Source organism: Centropristis striata, chromosome 1 (genome assembly GCF_030273125.1).
Source record: "Centropristis striata isolate RG_2023a ecotype Rhode Island chromosome 1, C.striata_1.0, whole genome shotgun sequence".
NCBI classification, from domain to species: domain Eukaryota; kingdom Metazoa; phylum Chordata; class Actinopteri; order Perciformes; family Serranidae; genus Centropristis; species Centropristis striata.
In genome coordinates this window covers 37,744,936-37,761,532 of record NC_081517.1, presented here as the reverse complement: position 1 = coordinate 37,761,532, position 16,597 = coordinate 37,744,936, and the positions used below count along the sequence as shown (strand labels likewise).

General features: G+C 37.0%; 1 protein-coding gene across 4 annotated transcripts in view; it reads left to right on the top strand.

Moving 5' to 3' along the window:
• tbck (TBC1 domain containing kinase) overlaps window positions 1-16,597 on the top strand; it is a 122,912-nt gene that overhangs the window by 82,234 nt on the left and 24,081 nt on the right. For all 4 annotated transcript variants that reach the window (XM_059341381.1, XM_059341399.1, XM_059341390.1 and 1 more), the window contains one exon: window positions 3,228-3,400. In XM_059341381.1, coding sequence (XP_059197364.1) covers window positions 3,228-3,400 — 173 coding nt within the window. The remainder of the gene's footprint in view (window positions 1-3,227; window positions 3,401-16,597) is intronic.

Genomic DNA, 16,597 nt, shown 5'->3' with positions numbered 1-16,597 from the left:
TATCGTCAGGTCTATCTTCTTTTTGCACCACAATCTAATCCCCCAATTCCCCCGAGTTGCTCTTAACTAATCATGCTATTCTTCTAGTTGTGGCAAAAAGTCACAGCCCACAATCAACGCCTGTGCATAATTACTGGGATGTAATTTTGCCCGACTCAAAAAGAGAAATTGCTCTTTGAAAGAATTGGCTGCCTTGGAATGCCCAGCTGAGCCCAGGGCTTGTTAAAACCACTATCAATCTCCACTTCCTCATTCCTGCCTCTTTTAGCTGGAGGAGTGATTGCATGCAGCATTCGTCGCCCTAGGGAGGGAGAATGTGTTTCTCTGAACTGCCTGTGAGCCTGTTGGTGAGGAATCTCAGACCACCAGTGTGCTTTTCACTGGAATGAACCTTGTAACTGAGTCTGAGAGGTCCGAGCCCACGAGAGCTGACAAACCCCCTCACCTTTACGCCGCTGTGGGACAGACAGTGAGGGAATGATACATCTTTTATATAATTTCACTTGAGCCTGGGCCAGGTGCAGGTCATATGAGGGAGCACTCATTAGGCAGGCTTGCTTATTATCCACGACAAAAAGGGGAGTGAAAGAGAGTGGCTGTCAGTGCGAAAGACTGTGAAGAAAAGAATTCCTAATTTACCCAAATCCTCGGCTAATCCAGTGAGTCCCTGTTCCCTAATCCTCTCTATTCTCAACGCAGGAAGCAGGAGAAGGATGGATACTGCTGGAGAGGCATTAGGGGGAAGAGGAGAAAATGTAGCTTTGCATGAAAAACTTATTTTGGGATGAGCTCGGATGAGGGAAAGCAGCTAAACGATGACCAGTTATTATCTTAAAGAGCCACTGGCGCTGCTGGATGACTACTTAAGATTATTAATGGCAGCAAAATGCCAAGGTCAAGCTGCTCACTTCCTCAGCTTCACCTCCCACACTCCATTTACATAATCTTTCATGCTCCATGTCTGATTCAAGGGAGGGAACTACATTTGTATTCATTCATTTTTTTCTTTCACAGCAGTTGAATCATTTGTGGGAGCAAATTGTTGTCCGTGGTAAATGAAAATTCTGAGATTAATAGAATCCCCTCTGTTCCGAGTTTATTTCCTTTTTTTAAGTGAAATGTCTTGAAAGCTTTTTAAGTGGGTAGCCATTAGATTTGGTACGGACAGCCGTGTTCCCTGCAGGATGGTTTGTAATTACTTTGTAGATCCTCTGAGTTCTAATCTCCGGCCAGCATAGGTCAAAATGTTTGTTTGTCCAATACTTTGGTTTGTTTGCAAATATCTTCAGCACAAATAATGCTCTTCTCAGTTTCTCCTTTGTGTTCAGAACCAGAGGTTGTAAACATCTGGGGCTCAGCTCAAACCTTGGGGGGTCAGGGGCAATGCTCGAATACTAGAATGCCTAATCTGTATACTGGGAAAAGCATGATGGTCACCGAGGAAACAAGTCATCCTGTAGAGCTTACATCCTATTTTATAACTAAGTGTTCTCCAACTGTACTCACCATTCTGAAACACAACAGGTGTTAAGGATGACTAATTCTTACTCCTGCCATTTAAAAAGAGGCCTTGTGTTACTATTTTTTTAGTTGCATAACACACAGCAGGTACGGTGAGAAGTTGGTGTGAACAGCATTACTAATCTTAAAACCTTTTTTTTTGTTTTACAATGCAGGAGTTCACAAAGCCAATGTTGAGCTGACAAACTTGGGACTAAATCCCATATTAATCTGGGCTGCTAATTGCAAATCAAGAATCCCCAACAGTGCCAAGAAAACGTGGTCTTCGATGATCTGAACTGAATATTAGTGGTTAGCACTCTTGCCTCACAACAAGAGGGTCGCCGGTTCGAGTCTGCATGTCTTCTGTGTGGAGTTTGCATGTTCTCCTCGTGTCAGCGTGGGTTCTCACCGGGTAGTCCGGCTTCCTCCCACAGTCCAAAAACATGCACATGGTTTAATTGGTGACTCTAAATTGCCCGTAGGAGTGAATGAGAGTGTGATTGTCTTTCTCTGTCTCATAATAATCAGGCAACCTGTCCAGGTGTACCCCACCTATCGCCCAATGTCAGCTGGGACCGGCTCCAGCCTCCCGCGACCCGAGTGTGGATAACTGGTTAGGGATGATGACTGACTGTAGTAGTAGTAGTACAGCCCTTATTCCAAGTGTTGGGATGCTGCTTTATAAATCCTTTGAATACTAAATAAAAACAAGATATTTAATGCTAAAACTAGGAAACTTGTACATATATTCACTCATCATTAGTGTCAGGGTGGTAGTTGGCCTAGTAGTACCATAAAACAACCCCCCATGGTAATGATAGGGCAGACCTATGGATGGAGATATTTCCCAGTAATCGAACTTTTGCTCTATTGATTTGCCGGTCATGTCAGAGAATCTGAGGGGAACATTGAAAATGTTCTAAAAACCTAAAAGATTTGGGGCATTATGACAACATTCAGAGCTGGAGTCCCAGGAAACACCCAGCCAGCCCACCGCTCTCCCCTTGGTGCTAATCTGCAAATGTAAACAAAAATTATACCGGCTGACATCAGAATGTTAGCATTGTTGATGTGAGCTTGTTAGCATGCTAGTGTTAGCATTTAACTCATAACTCATGTCTGCAGGCTAGGGTTGTCAAAAGTATCGATACTCAAAAAAGTATCGATACTAAAACGTTGTATCCAGATACGATACTCAAAAGTATCGATACACCCTGTGCACAGCATACAACCTCAAAATATATTTCTAATTGTTGTTTATTGTATTTATTTATTTTTTGCACTACCTCAGACCTGAAGCTTGTTATCATAGTTGCATTTTCTTTTTGCACAACTGGTTTTTATTATAAATATTTAACCTGTGCTTCAGTTAATTTTTACATGTTGCATTTTTTTTGTCAATAAAAATATTTCTGTTAAATTTTGGGGTCTTTGTTTTTATCCTTGTGAAAAAATGGTATCGAGTATCGAATATTTTCCTGAGTATCGGTATCGAGTTGAAAATTTTAGTATCGTGACAACCCTACTGCAGGCTAAGCTCTGTAAACATTTTTAAAAAGTGTGTTTGTAGTAATTGAATTAATAGGGTGAAAGTTGATAAAATCAATTTATGAAAACAGTGATTTTAGTGTTACTCTGTTGTTTATGACTTTGCTCATTTGGATTAACCTGAACATTGGCAAGTAACATTTTCATATTTGTCTCCTGTCCTTTTTGTTGTATAGAAATTGACATTGAGCGCTGTGTTCGTGAATCCATCAGCCTCTTCTGCTGGACTCCAAAGAGCGCTACGTACCGACAGCATGCTCAGCCACCAAAAGCTGCTGGTGACAACGGCTTTGGGAAAACAGCAACATACTACTCATCCGACTACCAGGACATGCACAAGACTGACCTGGTGAGACAGACACACACACACACACACACACACACACACATTCTTGTACTGTAACAGTGAATTCCCTTGCAAGGTTATAATAGGTTTGGATTTTTATTATTTATTTATTTATTATTTTTTACTTATTTTATTATTTATTTAATTTTTTATTATTTTTTAACTCTTTTTTTAACTTATTTTATTATTTATTTATTTTTTATTATTTTTTACTCCTTTTTTAACTTATTTTATTATTTATTTTTATTTTTCATTAGTTTTAGTTTTAATTTTGTTGTGAATTTTTGTTTTCAAATTCATTTAGTTTTAATGAGTTTTTAGATTGAGTTTGCTAGTTTTAGTTTAGTATTTATTTTTTGAAATGCTTTAGTTTTAGTTTAGTTTTTTTAAATTCGTTTTAGTGTTAGTTTTAGTTTTTAGTAATGGGGTATTTGTTGGGTTGGAAATGAAAAGGGGTCACAGTAAATTTTGCCTTGATTTCCTTTGTCCTATTCATCTTCATTGTGTATGAAAAAGGTTTACAAAGCCGAAAACGAAGGACATCACTATAATTTTAGTTAGTTTTAGTTAGTTTTGTAACCACACGATACAGTTTCAGTTAATTGTCTTTTTTTTGTAAAAGTCTAATTTTTATTTCAGTTAACGAAAATGTTTTTTCAATCCTAGTTTTCGTTATTTCATTTCATTTTCGTTAACTATAATAACCCCTTACCCTAACCCTAACATAAACCTACTTGTAACCTTTAACCCTTAAAACAAAGTCTGAAATCTCAAAAAAGCCTTTAAAGAAGTGAGGACTGGCCGAAATGTCCTCACTTTGCAAAAATGTCTTCACTCTGTTGGTTAAAAACGTGTTCCGGTCCTCACTATGTAGGAAGTACAAGAACACACACATACATACACACACACACACACACATACACATACACACACACACACACACACACACACACACACACACACACAATCAACTGTACAAGAAATACAAGAAATATATACAATTAAAAGTTAGCCACTTCTTTTTTTCTTTATTTTTTTTAAGTTTTCATTATTCACACCTCCAACTTTTAGTGATTCAGTTGCTTTAAAGGTTAAACCACAGTGATCATGAAAGAAACCTTCTTTTATTCTTCCTTTGCTGGCATTTTATATATTTTTTTCTGTGATTTGATTTTTCTGTTGTATCTTTTATTCAGTGCAATAGATGGCTTTGTTCCTGGTGACTGATATCTGAAGTAATGAGCTGTCTCTATTGGACTATTCAAGGCCTCAACATGACAGAAAAAAAGGTCTCAATTAAAATAAACCATTTTAGAGACAGAGAGAGACAGGACTTTTTACTGGATTTAGATTCACAGTAACCTATATGCTGCAGGGAAATCTACATGTTAACAGACCAGTGACATAGTTGATTTTAAGATTGAAAAAAGTTTAATTTCTGTAATGAAATACTAAAAATGGGGAAAAATATCTTAAGATAATAATAGGGTCAGTAAATGTAATTAAAATTTGTTATTGGGTAATATTGTCTCAGTAAAAAAATCTGAGTAAATTCTTGCAGATTAAACGTTAGACTGATGTAATCACAGAGTAACAATAAGTAATATTAAGGCAAGGTTTTGTTTTGATGAAAAAAGAAGGTAAAAGTAGGGAAATAACAGTGTAAAATGGTTGTTTATGTTAGGATAATTCTTATTCTAATGTTCAAAGTGCAGTAATAGAATAGGTTTATTACGAAATAATGTTGAAATTATATTCTAGTTTTATTGTAAGATAATGCTGGCCAACATTTTCTATAAATTTCTATTCAATAATATATCTACAGCGTGTGTATTGTGGCTGCAGGATACTTTCCACATCTCATTCAGACGATGATGAGTGGTTTTGAAAAGGTTTGCTCAATGTGTAATCAGCAACTTCTGATTGTGAGGTAGAATGTTCTTGTGAGATATTTATCATCTTTCACACTTACATTTCTCAAACTTGAATATCATCAGACTGTTTCCATCCAATTTTTCTGCTCTGAGGTAATACATTCTTCTTACTTACAGCCTCTCTGTTATTTTCACAAAGAGTGACTCACTGCACATTCGCCAGCACCTGTTCTTCTCACTAATCAACACCTGATTTTAGAGCAGTGCAGTGACTCCAGTACGCCTGTTAAGCTCTATTGATTTTTCATGTTAGAATGAGTTCCTCTGGAATTAAAAGTTACAGTTTAATGCTCGATACAGTACAAGGCAACCTTAGTCCTTAATTCCCAAAGTGGCCAAATATCGATTTGTTTTAAAATGCCCTCTCTTTACAAACACATTCGAAGTGTGTCAGCAAACTTTATTTATATGGCACAAAATATGGTTACAAATTGCCTTGCAATGAACAAAATACATTACATTAAATTAGATTAATTTGGCAGTGGCTTTTGTCCAAAGCAAAGTTAATTTTACTTCCAAAGGAGCGAGTGTGAGATGTTGCCAATAAGTTAACCCCATCTCTCCTCTGATACAGAAATACAGATATAAGTGCAATTAGAGATAATACATAACAAGAATGTTTTTTAAAGCAGCACCAGTGTTCATTAGGGATGGGAATAATTAATCAATGATCGACGGTCATGGTCAATGGTCATTAAGAATTTGCTTGATTGGGTGGAATTTTTAATTGATCTGTATTTTTTTATTTTGATTTTATCAATGACTACGTATCAGTACTCACTGAACTGAAACACGGCCGAGCGTTCAGTTCTGCGACCGTAAGCCAGTGAGCTGAGAATTAAGTTGGATAAAGCTACAGTTTACAAACTGAAAGTTGCAATAACAATTATAAAACACACAGAAATACAGAGTATTAATTTAAGCAAAATTTGCTTACTGTATCAAACCTTGCTAGCATGAAATACTAGGTTTAATTTTATCCAAAACTTATTTAAACACAAAACACATTAAATATGCAAGATTACTGTGAAAACTAACCTCATGCCTCTTCGGGGGCCAAAACATAAAACATTGAACTCCTTGACGTTATCTTTACAGTATAATCTAACTTGAGTTAATTTTTACGATCGACAGGAAGTCTCTATTCGTCCTTTCAAAATAAAAGCATCCGTTATCAAAACAGGCCTTTTCTTTTATATATATATATATATATATATATATATATTATTTCATTTTGCCCTTGTATGCATGTTATTACGCATACCGGAGTATGTGTAAAATCATAGTGATTAATCGATGAATTGATGGTTAACGTTATAGATGATCAAGTTGGCAGGTTTCTTCCAAACGCCCATCCCTAGTGTTCATACACTTTCTTTCTTTGTTTAGTTTTTGCGGTACAGCCCTGTTTGCCTTTCACACCTCAATGCATTGTGTCCAGAAAGCTCACAAACACTCTTGTCATCCCCTATCTGCTATGTGCCCAAGTGATTGCTGTAATCTTTCTCATTCAGCCAAAGCTGAATGAGAAATGGGTGGGCGGTGGCATTGATCCATGGCCGCATCTGTCTGCAACCCCCAACTCTTCCTCAGAAAACCTTCAGGCAGCATGAGCGCACTTTGTTGAAATGTCATTTTCATCACAGGTCTGACCACAGACACACACATACAGGAACACACAAGACTAATTATTCAATATGACTGCAGAGGGGAAATCAAGAAATGAGTTATCTGAATGTTGATCTAGAAATTCTTTGCTCATTATTACTCACGTCGGCACAGATTAAACTTAAAGAGTGCTGACTATGTGAAATTCTTTTCAGGCATTTAACTTTCTCAGCTAAAGCCTGGTGAAGTTTGTTCAGTGTGTACAGTGCTGCAAAATTAAAAGTGAAGTCTGTGGAAACAGCAAATGATGGTTTATGGGAAGCCCTATCTGACAACATGCAGCTTTTTGCCCTTCAATCAGAAAATAACACCTTGTGTAAACACTTTAATCAGGATAAACAGGCAATATGTTCACTTATTTATTACTATAACTGTTTTTCTGACATTCATGCACACTCCCGACCATCTTTCTTAGGGCAACTGTCTTTAAAAAGGCAATGCTATTAGTTTTGGTGACAGTTCAGTAACTCCAGTAATAGCATATTCTGATAAAAGTACAAAACTGCCACGAACCAATTACTATATATTGCCAAGTGTTGAATTTAGGCCCATTTTTATACATTTGCTTGAATAGTGCTTGTCAACAGGACATCTTGTCCAAATATTTAGTTATAATTCATGCAAACATGAGATGAATTTTATTCTGAAGAAAAAATAAGTGTCAGTTAGCCAGAGTATGTGTAATCTAATGATGGTTTCACTTTAAATGAGTATTGTAATTCAAATTTAGACTGAAGCAAAATATTTTTTTTGCTTGTGTCCACTTTGTGACTTAAGGCTGAGCACTCTGAGTCTGACAAGTTGCATATCGTACAAAGTTACAGTCTTCTTAGTACCAAATTACCTCTTTCTGTTTCATACTGAAAAGCCTGAAACATTGTCAGATATCTCCTTACAATGTAAGGAGATATCTGACAATCCTGACAATTAAACTAAATATTTTGAGTTTTGTTTTTTAGTTTGCTCAACTCTGAATTCAGATTTTTGTCAACTCAACTGTTAATTGTACTAATTTATAATTTTACATTGTAATAACTTTTAATTCTTACTTCTGCTAACTTCTGCAATGGGCTGAATTGGCATGATTGTAACGCCACTATGAAATGTCAGCTAATGTTGCGACCACAATTTTGAGCTAGCATTGATACGCTAATGGCTACTCTTGTAGCTGTAGCAAGCAGCGCCGCTAGCATCAGTTAGCTGCTAGCATCACTTAGCCGCTAGCATCAGTTAGCCGCTAGCTTTCGCTAATGACCGAATTTCACCGCTTTCCTGCAATTCACAACAAAGAAATAAGAGTTAGAAGAACTATTGTCCCTTGTTGTGAACCCCAACTTAAAGATATAAGTAACAACTTTGTTGTGCTAACTTACATTATTGCCCTAAATGTCAATAATTTATATTTCCAAGTTTTACCAACTTACATCAATGTTTTAGGCCAAAAAAATACAAGTTGGCTTTTTTGCAGTGCATGATACGATTTTATCCCGATACTAGCTTTTTGCCTTATGGTGAATATTGCAATACAATATATTGCGATTTAACTGTTTAACTGCCATTTAGCATCCACAAAATTTAATTCATTCATGAATTGTTTTGTCAAATAAGAGAAAATTCTCAGTCTATTCATCTTGCCTCCAGGGAAGAAAAAAAAAAAACGGCGAAACTACTGACCCTAAATGAACGCTAAATATTGATACTTGGCGGCCATGAATCAATACAATTTTGCCACACAAAATATCCCGGTAGTATGCTGTTTTAATTTTTTTCCCCCACCTCTACCATTCATCCCGCTTCAGTCTTTTTTTTTTCCACAATGAGTCAAACCCTTAGAATGACCAACAAAGTATTCTGTCAAAGTGAACTTAACTGATATCAAACATGTAAAATGAAACATAAAAAAAGTCTTACTTTGCAGCATAATTTTGACAACTTCCCGACTTGATATCCTGACACTTATGGTGCCTATAGATTCCTTCCATCTTCTAGTTTCATATGATACCATAACTCCAGTATATTTCTAAAAGTAAGCCTGCTATGGCCCCGAAATGGGGAAATACTGGCGGCCCGCCAGCTGTTGTAACACTAAACATCGATACTTCGATACTAGGCTGTATCGATTTCCCCCCACCTCGAGAAATTAGGTGAACCTATTGTTTAGGCTAAAATTCAATGTAAAAGAAAAACAACAAACAATACTGCTACTGTAGTCATGTATAACTACAGTCATACTGCCAATTCTAACATTATTTTGGTTCTCCAAACTGTCCTGAATGTTGTAACAGTGCTATGGCAGATACATACAGGCGCATGCTGTCTGTTTGTGTGTCATGCTTCCCTGTTGCCCCTCCCTCTCTGCTAAGAGAGCAGGAGGCTCTGTCAGCAGATTCTCAGCCCTCGTAGTGAACAGACATCCATCTCACTGGACAGCTGCTGTCCACTCAGCTTGGTCTGAGTGGTGAATTGGAGAAAACAGGCTCTCCTTCTCCTTTCTCTCAGCCGCTAATAAGACAGTCAAAAAGATAGCAAAAACAAATAAGAAAATGCTCTACCGATAAATTAAATTGACTCTGTCTCATCTGTCTTCGACGTGAGTGTAGTTTGTCTCCAGTTAATTGATGGAATAAGGTGGCCTCCCTGTTTCTCAGATTGCTTATTGAAAATGGTGTTTGCATGCAGAGTTGAGCACGGCTGCTAGCACGAGAGTAGCAGTGCAGCATTTTGGCAACAATATCTGTAAACAGCTACCAGATGCATTAGTTGTCTACTCAACACAACTGAACACACAGGATCAATGTGTGTATTTGCTAACCACTGCAATGTGCTGTACAAAAAGAGGACAGTGTTAGTATTGGCTAAAAAGTTTGAGCTTTGAAAAAATAAAAATGTAAGTGGTAGAGTGAACGGGAGGCTGGTGCCATTCCCCGTGGATCAGCAGATGTTTCACTCATTGTCATAAAGCAGCTGGCAGAGCTCGCATTTCAGTGATTGAGCGAATAGATGTCCATGAGTAAACAGGAATGTCTCCTCGTTCCAATTTTTCAGAACTTGTGCAGCACATAAACATGTCATGACCATGTAAAACTGCGGGAGAATGGAGCATTCCCAATTAGAGAGGGTAACGTATACACAAGTATTCAGGAAGTGTTCCCTCACTAAGGCACATACACACATACAGTATATGATGCAATCTAAAACAAAATATCTGCAAGGATATGCAACATTTTATAGCTTATTATATAAATTTTTTTCTTCAGTTTGAAAAGTTGCTTCAACCCTGAAAGACATATGTCAGAATTGTGCACATTATACAAATGGCCATCGAGCTTGATGAATATCTCTCTGACACATTGTCAACAGACAGTAAACTTTACAAATACATGATTTACACTTCAGGCTTGTTTTTTTTGTTTTTTTTCAACAATTTTATTGGTGAGAAGCATGAACAAACACAAGCACAAACACAGCGTAAATATACATATATATGTGTAAAAATATATATGTAAATGTAAATATATATGTATATTTACATTTACATATATATTGTCCGTTTTTTTTTTCCATGGCCCTAATACACTGTCGTATCTTAGTGTAAACTTCAGGTTTGTTTTAAAGTTTTGGGTTGTGTTGCATGTTACTGTGTGTCCACCTATGTTTCCAATTATAAAACCAAAATAGAGCTCTGTACATACTGGGGAATTTAAAAGGGTTTTAATGTCCTTACAGTTTCATGAAAGTGTCATGAAACCCACCTAAAGTGATGTTGTGTTATGATCAGGTCTCCAAGTGTTTGAGCCATTAAAGGTAAGTGCAGAGCAAATTGCTTATGCAACACTGAAGCAGCATTATAGTTGAGCCACTGTAACTCAGTTGTCAGAGTGCACGTCTGGACTCCAATTCTGTCTTTTGTCAGCAGAAATACAGATGAATTTTCATTAGAGGAGGCTGCTGAAGAAATCATTCATGTTCAGGCAATATTTATAACTGCTGCGTGGCCAGAATTAAAACAGGAAGTATATGAAAAACTGTGACGACTCTTTGCTTTAAGTTTCTCCTCTTTGTAGAAATAGGTGTGTGTGTGTGTGTGTGTGTGTGTGTGTGTGTGTGTGTGTGTGTGTGTGTGTGCGTGAAGCCGCTGTGAGTGGTATTTGTTGTCAGCATTTTTCTCAGATCATGGCCTCAATTATGCTCTTCTTCTCTTTGTCTGACTGCAGACTTGGCAGATAAAATGTGTTTTTGCTTTAGAGATAATACAGAAACACCACAGACGGTGTTGTTTGTGAGTGAAAATCTCTGCACAGTTACAATCACCGAATCTGAAGGCGCTTTAAATGAATCATTGACCTTGTCATCAGGCTTTATCCAAGCTGGACAACACCGTTGTTCCCAGTTCAATATGTTAAGTGATTGGGCTTCTTTTGGCAACCGTGAACCATGTGCATTTGTGCGTAAACACACACACACACAAACAGGAACCACTGCAGAGGATTTGTGTCTGCTTATCAGCGGCTCCAGTTTAGCCTCATCACTGTCAGGACAGTGAAATGCAAAAGTGTCATTAAGCCATTTTCGGCTGGCACACACATGCTCGTCATGACATTTAAGCACCGCAGAATGCTCCGTCAGCCCCAGGCAGTGACAGGCTGCATGTGTCTATTTCTGTCACTATATTATATGTGTATAAATACATTCATGTGTATGTGTAGAAAGACCGAGACATTCATGGTTTTACTGCAGGATATCTATAGGTGTTGCCACTCATTGTCACTGATCAGCACACTGAAAGTGTGAGCTCAGACACACAAGCGAGCCCCTTCAACTGGATGCAGATATCAAAAGTTCTTATCCACTTTAATTCGGAGGCAATCACAAACAATACAACCCAGTTGGGGACAGCGGTCCACAGCTTAGCACTGTTCGTTGTGTCAAAGCCAAAGCAGGCACGATTGCTGTGTCAGCAGATCGTCTGGATGTCTGAGTAGAACTGCTCCTCCTACATGATGAATCAGCTGTTTGCACTAATTTGCTGCCACCAAACTAACTTGTGGGGGGGTTTAATGATTAGTTAGGAACAACAACATATTTAATTCACCATTGTAACCCAGCTGAAGAGGAAATCCTGGCTGAACAGCCATGTATCACTTAGTTATGTTTTAATAATGTGTATAGAAAAGATTAGTGTTAGTGGCTTGGCATACCATCTATTTATCCGTAGTGTTATATTAAGTGCATACCTAGCCTGCAGGCCACATCGGACCCAATAAGGAATCTCTGAATGGCCCAGCTTACATAGATCATCAACTGTTTTATTCATGAAATTAAGTACAAAATTAAGGGAAAATATAGTAAAGACATTGACAAGGGTAGAAATAATAATTTTAACGTGTACAAATCTCCAGCTTTGCTTCTCAAATCGGCACAAAACAGAAAGAAAATCAGCCGTTTCCAGATTTAATAGTCATTTATTAACAATGTCTAGACCAGGGGTCGGCAATCTTTACTAACAAAAGAGCCATTGTTGGCCAAAAAAAAACAGGAAAAAAATGTCAGAATGGAGCCACAAACCTTACTTTGAAATATTTTGAGCCTATTGAGTCTGAATTAGACTGCCAGTATTACTAATAGGTCAGAATGAGCATTTATTAATATGATTTTGTCAAAATTCAGCACGGACCTGAGTGCAAATGAGAGGCTGGACACCAAAGAAATATCCTAGGAGATTTAGAATCAAAAGGGAAACACAAAACAAGACATGAAGTTGGCAAAATGTAGAGGTGTAGGCACCAGGCCGTAGACATTCATAAGTTATGATGCACATTTTAGTTGTTAAAACATTTTTTTATGCTGTATAAAAGCTACACATTCTTACAATTGGAGAATACAAATTGATTTGGGCCTACACCAATGATGAATGAAAAATAAAATATAAGGAAATCATTCATTCATTGGTTTCATTTCATATCATTTCTTTGTCACAGCCACAGGGAGCCACTGCAGATGGCTTGAAGAGCCACATGTGGCTCCGGAGCTTGCCTACCCCTGGTCTAGACTGTATGTCTATTATTTTAATTTTTAGTGTGCTTTTGTTTCAAAAGTAAGAACATTTCTACTTGACCCCAAACTTTTGAGCTGTAGTATATATATGACAGAATGTATTTTATTTCAAAAGTGAGCTAATAAACATTGCCAGTTTTGCTCCATTTATTTGCATTTGTGCAAAATTTGTCATTACTAAAAAATATATTTTAAATAGGTGCCTGAAATGTCTGGCTAATCTGGAGTGGAGTGCTACTTGATTTTTTTTTTTTTTTATAAATCTTGTAAGTAATCTTTTAAAAGCATTCCTTGAAGGCAGATTGACTTGTTGTTTTCACCACTTTTTGTGTGTTTGATGCTTGCCGAGACAAATGTCCTTTCCCCCAAACGTCCTCTCTGTTTACTCATTAGCTTTAGTGACTCCCTGCACTCCCTGTGTTTTAAGATGACTAACATCTTTCCATCTAGTACACTTCTGATTTATGCACACCCCCTAGAAAACAGCCACATGCACCGATGCTCCAGTGATTAGATGGTATGTGATAGTCAACAGGATTTGCTGTAATCATGGCTCATCACAGCAAAAAGCTGCGCCAGCTCAGGAGGTTAAAACCCAGCTGAACACACACACACACACACACACACACACACACACACACCCACACACACACACAAACACACACACTGTGTATCTGGTCCAAAACCAAAACATTGTTTCACATTCAAAGGAGAGGTTGATACAGTGTGTTCCCTCTGGATTTTATTTAATCTTTTTGCAGTATTCATATCCAGGTACAATTTAGGTTAGATTTTAAATAAATAAACTCCATTTCCTAGTAAAGTTGAAATGCTGTTTTTGAAGGGAGCTCAGCTGTCCCTAGTTATGTTGTAATGCAAACATGATTTGCACATATCCGAGTTTTTCCAACAAAAATGTAAAAATGCTGTGAAAACATATTTTATGCTGCCGGAGATGGCATGAACTAATAGGAAATGACAAATTTCAGTTTATCTCAACCCTCTTTGCAAAAAATCCTACACTACAATGTGATGCAGTCATATTTTCTAAAAAAACTTCTTGTTTAAGACAAGGGACATCTGACCCCTCAAATTGTTTATTTAGATCTATGACGTAACAAACAAACCCTTCCTTGTACTGTATCCATAACATCACTAGGCAAGACAAGTTTATTTGTATAGCACCTTTCAACAACAGGGCAATTCAAAGTGATTTACACAAAACATTTAAAGCATTATAAAGAGACTTACAGGTGCATTTCAATACATTAGAATATGGAAATTGGAAAAGTCAATTTCCAGTAGTCCTAACCAAGTATCGAGTCATACAGATGGACATACTTTTCAGAGGCCAACATTTCCATATAAACATACATTTTAAAATTGGTCTTTTGTAATATTCAATTTTTTTGAGACACTAATTTTAGGTCTTCATTAAATGTAAGCCATAATTATTATAATTAGAAGAAATTAAATAAATGAAGACATGAAATGTTTCATTCTGTGTGTAATGGATCTATATAATGTGTTATTCCCACTTTTTGAAATTAATAACTGACATAAATAAGCTTTCTATGACATTCAAATATAAAAAGATTTAAGACCGAAAACAAGCAGATAAAATATTTAGGAAAAATATAAAAGTACATTCAATTAGAAAATTTTAGAATTGAAATTAGGCTGATAAAATATATTTTTTAAATATCAAATATCAAAGGAATAAAAGTTACAGTGGCAGTGGCAAGCAGAAAGTCAAGTTCAGTCTTGATTTAAAAGAGTTGAGAGTTGCATCAGACCTGCAGTTTTCTGGGAGTTTACTCCAGATATGTGGTGCATAAAAACTGAACGCTGCCTCTCCATGTTTAGTTCTGACTCTGGGAACACGGGGCAGACCTGTCCCAGATGACCTGAGAGTTCTGGGTGGTTCGAGCAGAAGATCAGAAATGTATCTTAGTCCTGAACCATTCAGTGCTTTGTAGACCAACAACAGTAATGTCAAATAAATTATTTGACAGATAGGAAGCCAGTGTAAGGACCTCAAAACTGGAGTAATATGATCTACTTTTTTTGGTCTAAGTGAGGACTCTAGCTGCAGCGTTCTGCTGTAGCTGTCTGATCGTCTTATTAGGGAGACCTGTAAACAGTGGCTGCTGTGGCCCCTGTGTCAAATTAATAATAAAATAATCAATTTATAACGATGAACAACGGAACAATTCTTACCTATTTTCTGTTCAAACAATATCTTATTGTACACAAAATTAACCCAGAATGTGTACATTGTATAATAGTTTATTGTGCAATAAAAGCTTTCAAAATAAAAGAAAGTGATTGTGCACAAAAATGACAAATGTCATTGTCGTACAAAAATAATTATTGTTGGTAAGTCTCATTGTTTCAATCAATGTATTTGTATCTTTCCAAATATATTTAAATTACATTTTTAAATAAGCTAAAATAAAGGTTTTGAATGCTTAAATATAATCTTTGCCATTTGTTAATGTGCCCCTCTGATTAAACACTGGCCCCTCCTTGGCCCCCACAGTGAAACTGGTCTAGAACCGCCACTGCCTGTAAAGACACTGTTACAGTAGTCAAGCCTGCTGAAGAAAAACACATGGATAAGTCTAGGAATATCTGTTTATGAAAGAGTTTATTCGTTTGCAAAGAGAGCACACTCCTCCAATTTAGCTCTTTCATTGAAGTGAATGATGCATGAAATGTCATGACTGATTACTGTGTAGATGACAGTTATCTATTACATTTATAAGCTTGTCTACACAGGCATGTTTTACTGGGCAGGTGTGTTCAGTCACACCCTGGTTTACCGTTAAGTTGAACTTACTGTACTCTCGCTTTGTTTTGTTTTATTGCCTTGCACAGCATTTGATCTTAGACAAGTTTTCACTGATCCTGGACAGGTAGCTTTCACTCTGAGCAAGTTGGCTTTTATACATGCTGCCCTGACTGTCACACCTGGGTTTCAGCAGGTTTCTTAAATAGTCTAAAATCCAATAAGCTCAATTATAGACCTTAAAATGTCTTAAAAAGTGCAAAAATATTGCGCCAATTGCGCCATTACAAAACCTCAAAACAAATGCAGAGCTAATTACTAGCAACCTGTACACTTGCTGATCAGTGTCCTCTTGTTTTCTAGGATTGACGTATAATTAACTTGTTCAGATATAATTAACTAGAAGAGCATGATATCAGATAATCAACTAAAGCAGGGGTGTCAAACTCTGGCCCGCGGGCCAAATTTGGCCCGCAATGTAATTTTATTTGACCCGCGAGGCAATACCAAATTATTATATTATTATTGTACTATAAAAGCTGACCCGCCGTTATTATACGGCGCATTTACCGCTAATACTACAAATCCCACAATGCCCTGCTGTTGTTTTGGCGCGTCAATCAGGACAGGACCCAGAAACGTGCTCCTCTGTGACAGTCGTCATAGCAACTCCGAGCTACCCCTTCCCAAAAATGGCGAAAAGGCAGAATTTATTAACCTATTGAAAAAGTTTATTTTGATATTCAAATCAGA